Source organism: Clupea harengus, chromosome 9, assembly GCF_900700415.2.
Source record: "Clupea harengus chromosome 9, Ch_v2.0.2, whole genome shotgun sequence".
Taxonomy (NCBI): domain Eukaryota; kingdom Metazoa; phylum Chordata; class Actinopteri; order Clupeiformes; family Clupeidae; genus Clupea; species Clupea harengus.
Window position 1 is genome coordinate 17,564,121 of NC_045160.1, and position 7,943 is coordinate 17,572,063.

General features: G+C 44.8%; 1 protein-coding gene across 2 annotated transcripts in view; it reads left to right on the plus strand.

Moving 5' to 3' along the window:
• slitrk3a (SLIT and NTRK-like family, member 3a) overlaps positions 1 to 6,141 on the plus strand; it is a 6,935-nt gene extending 794 nt beyond the window's left edge. Inside the window, exons 1-3 of one of the 2 annotated variants that reach the window (XM_031573709.2) lie at positions 1 to 1,082; positions 1,523 to 1,606; positions 2,663 to 6,141. The exon at positions 1 to 1,082 is cut by the window's left edge and continues 794 nt beyond it. In XM_031573709.2, coding sequence (XP_031429569.1) covers positions 2,712 to 5,324 — 2,613 coding nt within the window. In that variant the 5' untranslated portion in view covers positions 1 to 1,082; positions 1,523 to 1,606; positions 2,663 to 2,711 and the 3' untranslated portion in view covers positions 5,325 to 6,141. The other variant, XM_012824008.2, reaches the window with a different exon arrangement.
• The last annotated feature ends 1,802 nt before the right edge of the window (positions 6,142 to 7,943 follow it).

A 7,943-nucleotide genomic window follows, 5' to 3' on the forward strand; every position in this document is an offset into this window, starting at 1 on the left:
TGCCCGCTGCAGGCAGCGCGCGGGAACGGCACAAGAAACGGTGTAACGGGAGAGCGGAGCGCGGCGAGCACAGATACTTTCTATGTCACTGCTGCAGAAAGATTGAAGTGAGATTCGTTCACATACCTATATGCACGCCTAGAGAAAAGGGGACAGTACTTAAACTGGTGTATGTAAGAGCTGTGCGGCATTCAAATTTCAACATCACGCACTAATTACTTGTTTCCAGAAAGCCTAAACATATCTGAAGAGCGAATACAAATTGTTTATAAGATGAAACAAATCATATCCCACCCTCCAATCTTTCAGATGCATAGTCAGACGCATCAAGAATTCATCATATTCGATAGCCAAAAAAGAAAAGTTGTGAAACTTTGCTTGAATGAGCATATACGTACGAATGGGCTCCACATTATTACATGCCGTCATCATTCTCTCCAGGTGCACCGTGCGTTCCAGGGGCCACAGCTCCAATGCTGTCATTAATGGTCTACCCCAAACATTGGGGAGCGCTCTGGCGCGCGCTCCCGGTGCGGCACTCGGCACGCTCATCCACCCGCACCTCCTCCCTCTCAACCATCACCATCGACGCTACCAACGCCAACGTCTCTCCAATCTCGCTCCCTCTCCCCTCCCTTCGCTGCTTTTTTTGCTCCCTTTTCCTCAAGCTCGTTTCCGTGACGCCTGAAGAGTCTTGATCAGGAACGGTTCTTCGCGGCATGATCCCGCATCCAAGCGATGCTGGTGCACCAGGGGACGAGACGCCTCTCGGAGCAAAACCTGAGCTACAGCTTTTCCCGGCACTGTTGAGTTCTCGGTCGAACTAGGGGACCTGCATCATAAACAAACCTATAGAAAAGCTGGACATTACATGCGCATCACGTCTTCATTTTTTCTCTTTTGCCTCAGTCACAGCGAGAGAGAGAGCGAGGGAGAGATACAGAGAGAGAGAGAAAGAGAGAGAGAGAGAGAGATACAGAGGGAGTGAGAAAAGAGCTGAGGAGATGGTGGAGAGACGAGATCCAACAATCTTTTAACTAGTGTTTTTTCTCGGATGTTACTAAATGCCTCCTCCAAAGAAGGTGAGTGATGCGTTTGTCCTCTTGTTTTAAATCCCTGAACCCGACACATACAGACTAACCTCTAATGAATTTGTGAAGGCTAATCGAGAATTGGACAAATTAAACAGTTTGTCTCTTATTTATTCCAGAAATCCTCTGCAACATATGTTGAACTGGATTTAAATTAAGCATATTATACACTTTCACGTTGATTCGTCTGAACTGACCTCTGGCTAACTATTCAACAGATTGGGCGAGATTTGCTTTAGAATATCCATATGTGTAATCTTTTCCTCCACTGATGCAATTTGTTCGATGCATTTTGACACAGTTTCCCTTAGCTGTCTTGTGCAGTCTATTTAGAGATTTGCGTTTTCCTTCCCGTGTGTGTGTGTGTGTGTGTGTGTGTGTGTGTTTGAATGTGTGTATGAGTGTTTCATTCTTATGTATATCTCTTTCAGCCAGCAATCTGACGCTATCTCGGACTGCCCATCTCGACATCCACTCGATTCGGGAGATGTAAAGTTGAAACCCATTAAAACCGAGTAGGTACCCATTCCATCGATCCAAGGGGATGACAGGGCATCCGTGATGAGATTATATGTGTTTTTCGTGTGTGGATTTCAGTAGCTTAACACACGACGGAGGCATGTGAGAGGGGAGGGGGGCAACGGCATAAAGTATGCTATTCATCGCAGAATGCAGTCACTTTCCTATGGCGGACCGCAGAGAAGCCAACATTTTGCGCCCAATTACTCTCGTTGAAAGACGATTTGGTATTATTCCCGATTTGGTATGCAGCGACGCGTTAGAGACGAAGAACAGTTTACCTGTGAAAAAGCCGGGAGAGGACAGGCTGTAACAGACAGACTATGCGAGAGTGGGACTCAGCTCCAGTCGACTATTAGTTTCCTCACCGATCTGCCGATAGAACGCTATTGCGATAACAGGAAATCACGAGTGTTCAGTCTGCGGAAAAGAGAAGTTAGGCTCAAGAGGTTTATTTTGACATTCACTGGCAACCTTGATACTTTTTTTTTCAGTTATCATAAATAGTTTTAAGCAGTAAACTCCGAATTCAGATGGATTATTGTTCCAGAATTACATGTAGATGTGGTATTTGATCAAACGCAACGGATTGGAATGAATCCCTTTTTGTTTAGTCCACCCGGCCGAATAAGGGTGCAGGTGCTGGACTGAGAAACGCGGTATGTTGTCAAACGTCTTCTGTTCTCTTTGCAATATGTTTGGGAACCATGCTGATGGATCCAGTCAGAGTCGCAGTTAACAGGGGTAAGGTTTGATGTATCTCCGTAAACCGCAACGCCAAATAGCTCAGTGCTTAGCACAGAATTCAATAGTCTAATATGAAATGTAGTTAGTTACTGTTTCATTTTAGTTACTGGAATGCACACAGATGTCTTGTTTTAATCACGGTTCCTTTGTCTGGATATTTTTACAGGGGTTATTTGAAAGCATCATATTGATGAATAGGTACTTCATTATGGTTGTGAGGTTTACTGGGTTTTATTGTTGTGCAGAGAAAAAAAGTCCTTCAGTTCAGAGTTGTCCTGATTTCATTTTCTCTCTTTTTTTTCCAGTGCTGTGAAGTGGCTCTTAGCCGTAGCTTCATCAGGTCTCGGCGGAAGGATGCTGTGGGTTACCCTGCTAAGCACAATAGCTTTAGGATGGACTACGCCGATCCCCATGCTGGACGACTCAGAGGAGGTAGACGAGCCTTGCTTTGACCCCTGCTACTGTGAAGTGAAGGAGGGCATTTTCCACGTTCACTGCGACAGCAAAGGATTTACAAATGTCAGTCAAATATCCCAATCATGGACGAGGCCCTTCAAGCTCAACCTACAAAGAAACTCGATGCGCAAGTTGTACTTTAACAGCTTCCTGCATCTAAACAACGCCATATCACTTAACCTTGGAAACAACGCGTTACAGGACATTCATGTTGGTGCGTTCAATGGTCTGAGCATTTTGAAAAAGCTTTTCCTGCACGAAAATAAACTGGAGGTGTTCAGAAACGATACTTTCTTGGGCCTGGAAAGCCTAGAGTACCTCCAGGCTGATTATAACGTAATTAAAAGAATAGAGAGCGGGGCATTTAGGCACCTGCACAAACTCAGAGTGCTGATTTTGAATGACAATTTGATACCCGTTCTACCCAATATGTTATTCAGGTCTGCCTCTCTCACGCACCTTGACCTACGCGGTAACCGGTTAAAGATTCTGCCTTACAAGGGCACGCTGGAGTTCATTGGCCGCACTCTCATGGAGATCCAATTAGAAGAAAACCCGTGGAACTGTGTGTGTGAGATTGTGCAGCTTAAAACGTGGCTTGAACGTATTCCTTATACAGCGTTGGTTGGTGATATAACGTGCGAGCACCCCTTTCACCTCCATGGCAAGGACCTACGCGAGATTAAACAAAGTGAGCTGTGTCCCTTGCTGTCAGAGGCTGAAGTGGAGGCTAAACTTGGCATCCCCAAAATACCGTTCAGTAACGAGAACACGTGGCCCACCAAACCCTCATCAATGCTGTCTTCATTTCACAACACTGCCTCGTCGGTGGAGTACAAAGAGAGACCCGTAAAGCCAACAAAACGACCCAAACCCACCAAAACTCCACCGACTCCACGCAGTATTTACCCCGGGCCAAATCAGCCACCTATGGCTGGTTATCAGACAAGACCGCCCATTCCTATCATCTGCCCAGCGGGATGTATCTGCAATTTACACATCAATGATTTAGGGCTCACCGTCAATTGTAAAGAGAAAGCCTTTCATAACATATCTGAACTGTTGCCGCGTCCATTAAATGCCAAGAAACTGTACCTGAGTGGAAACTTAATACAGAAAATTTACAGATCAGATTTCTGGAATTTTTCCAGTTTGGATTTACTACACCTGGGTAACAACCGGATATCATACGTTCAAGAGGGTGCATTCATTAACCTGCCTAACTTGAAAAGCCTATATTTAAATGGCAACGACATCGAGAAGCTAACTCCGGGCATGTTTCGTGGACTTCAGACTCTGAGTTACTTGTACTTTGAGTACAACGTTATACGAGAGATTCAGCCTGCCGCATTCAGCCTGATGCCGAATTTGCAGCTGGTCTTTCTGAATGACAACCTGCTGCGCACGCTGCCCGTTGATGCTTTCGCTGGCACCTCGCTGGCCAGGCTCAACCTGCGCAACAACTACTTCCTCCACCTGCCAGTCAGCGGGGTCCTGGAGCATCTGCACTCCATTGTCCAGATTGACCTACACCAGAACCCGTGGGACTGTTCCTGTGACATCATCCCGCTCAAGCAGTGGATGGAGAAGCTGAGCTCTGTCATTGTCGTCGGGGAGGTGATCTGCAAGACGCCCAACTTCGTTTTCGGGAAGGATCTGCGCTCCCTCGACGCCGAGGTCATCTGCCCCGAGCTGAAGTTCACGGCTCCCTCCGCCGCTTCTCCCAACGACATTACATCCACCAGCACTTTCGGATTAGGATACGCCCCAGCAACTGGCGCTGTCCCTCTCTCGGTGCTGATTCTGAGTCTTTTGATACTGTTTATCTCTTCTGTGTTTGTGGCTGCTGGTCTGTTCGCCTTCGTCCTAAGAAGACGGAAGAAACTGCCCTTCAGAAAGCGACAGGAGGTGGACCTGACCGGCATCCAGATGCAGTGTAGGATATTTGAAGAGCGGCAGACAGCCTCGCCAGAGAAACCGCCCGGCCATGTTTATGACTACATCCCCCATCCCGTTACACAGATGTGCAACAACCCCATATACAAACCACGAGAGGGAGAGGGCGAAGAGCAGTTTGCAGAGACCAAGGAAAACAACAGCAATTATCGAACTCTGCTTGAGAAGGAGAAAGAATGGACGATGGCTCTGTCCAATTCTCAGCTCAACACCATCGTCACCGTCAATCAGGCGGGTGAAATAGCGAGTTTTCACGAAAACGGGGGGCTTTGCCCCACAGTAATAGACAGCCAGAGACCTACCCCTACGGTGGGGTTTGTAGACTGCCTTTATGGCACAGTTCCTAAATTAAAGGACATGCACGTTGCGCACGCACACCCCCCAGGAATGCAATATCCCGATTTACAGCAAGACGCCAGATTAAAAGAAACATTTCTTTTCACCGCGGGTAAAGGATTTCCCGACCCGACCCAAAGCGAATACCTCGAGTTAAGGGCCAAACTCCAAACCAAGCCGGATTACCTCGAAGTGTTGGAGAAATCATACCGATTCTAACCTGAGAATACTTTTTTCTCGATAGCCCAAAAAGAATATGGAACAACAAAAAAGCAGCATGACGAAAAACAACAAAATCATATATATATCACAACAAATATTTTCCCCCAAGTGGTTTTGGAGGAAAGGCCATACTCAGATATTCAATGAAGTGCCTTTTTCAGAGTAGCCAGCAATGTTATCAACCCTTATTTTTATACAAAACAGATTTTTGGTTGCGCAATGGGAGACATCCGGAGCGTGTAATTCTAAGTATTAGACGAAGCCTTCACGCAGTGAGAGCGCTCACATGGCTCGTTGTGGGGATCTGCGAGGAGCAGGATGTCTCCACGGCTTGTCTCTCACGCGCGGATATTTGCCCAAGGTCTGGCACAGTTTGTAGAATATTGCAGTTTGCTGCATGCACTCAACTGCAGGGGTGGGGATTGCTCCAAACTATCACTCACGTCTAATAGAGATACTGCAACGCATTATTGTTCAGTGGTCTATTTAATTTTATAATATTATAAAAACAGACAAAAAGAGTGTCTCTCTCAAGGACTCACCCAAGGATCAACATTTGTGAATATATAATGACTCTGAAGATTTTATGGAATTCAACGCACTTTCTTAAGAAAAATGCTTCTGGATATTATCACTAACGGCTTTGTAGGAAGCACTTTTAATGTTTTCTCTCACAAAGATTTGAAAAAATGTGCATATATTTATTCTGTAATTTCAGTGAAAAATTTAACTTGTAAAGGTAATGTTAAATCAATGTATAGTGATTATGCGTCTGGTATAGCCTTCTTAATAAAAAACAAACTCTTAAATCAAATAAAGAGGTGCTAACGCATACGGTTTGTGTACAACAGCTAGCAAGATTATAGAGACATGAGTACTCTGTGGTCATACCAGACTGTGGGAGTCGAATCTGTACATGCCTGGAAATACTTTGAGCATCATACAATTCCTTTTTGCTGCTTCAACAAACAAAATTAAACTGTTCAAGGTCCATGACACGACTTTGTCGATGCATGAGGAAAAACTAGGATGTCCACTGACACAATGAACTCGGGTTAATGCTTTGGAAATTTGGTAGATGAAACTTTAGTTTCAGTAGTGGTGGTAGTAATGGTTGTATGGCACATGAACGGTAGTTTGACTGGTAAAATTTTCTATGGAAGAACCATTGTTGTTTGTGTCCACAAGGGGGCAACAGCGAGACACTCAGAGGTGGTTAACAACAGGTTTTTATTCAACCAGGTTAACCGTGACAGTTCACAAGAGGCCCATTGCGAAATGTCTGTGACCAAATCCCGTTAAATATTAAACATGGTGGCAATTCTCTATACAAGTTTAACTCAAATACATCTGTTAGTAAATGCCAGTTATTGTGTGGTAGTTCTGTAATAAGGTGTAGAATGCAAGGTAACGTTACTGCCTTTCTCCAGTGGTGGAGTGTTTTTAACTCTCGAATGGTCCCATTGCTGGTGTTTGATGCACATGACTGAGGGGAGGGGGGGATCTGAGAAAGACAATGAAACAAGGCCATGGTTATTTTATTAGTCTCCTTAAAACAGATACATTGCACTTTTCATTTTGCAGAGATGTTAGCTGGAGGCTCTGTAGTGACTTGCCTTTCCAGAAGAACAAACATTCAACACTTCATGTTTTTACACCTGGTAGTTTTATGCTGTATTATTATCTCCATCATGATGACACAACATGAGTCCCCTTTTATCCCAATCCTGGTCAAATAGCCTTGAGTTTCAAGACTTTCATTTCATTCCCACAATCTTCCATTAGCCAACGAGGCGATACGGTGTGCTGGTATCTCAAACAAAATGTATACCTTTCCCCATATGACAAATTGGTTATTTGAATTCCTAAAAGAAAGAACGCAAAATGCTCATTTGTACTACTGCTCAGCTTTAGTGATTTTATCAGAGGTATGGCACATGGTTGTGATCTGTGACTAAAATGAAAATGATCCTTTTTTTTGCTCACATACACTGACAAGTGTTTTGCCTATGTTCTAATAAATTATATTTGTATCTATGGTCCTCTGGGTTCCATTTTGTGCCTCCAAGGTCACTTTTCAGACTTACTAGAATGGCTTTGTCACACGGGTTTTGGAATAAGCCGTGCAAGGAAACAAGAAGTAACGTGAGATGGGTATGTTCTGTGATTGGTGCGGAGAATCCCAAAGGATAGCTGTAGACTGGCATTTCAGTAGTGTAGGTGCATTCAGGTGTTTAGGCACTCAGTTTCAAGATCATAGAATCTTAGCTTCATGCTATACCACACCAACTTGTTTTTGAAAAAGGGCTAGCTTTGGATTTGGTCCCTCTCTCTGTGGAGACGGAGAAGGCATGTGTGTGTTTCCTTTTTTGTGGTTTTTATGTTTTCTTGTTGTTTTCTGTGAAACTGCAGTTGGTTGTGTGGCTAAGGCGAGTGTGTGTGTGTGTGTGTGTGTGTGTGTGTGTGTGTGTGTGTGTGTGTGTGTGTGTGAGTGTGTGTGTGTGAGTGTGTGTGTGTGTGAGTGTGTGTGTGCTCTGGGGAACGGAGATGGGGAATGTCACCTTGAGTCAGGCTGTGCTGGTTTCCAGGGCTGGAGACAGCCACTGAGCCTACAGA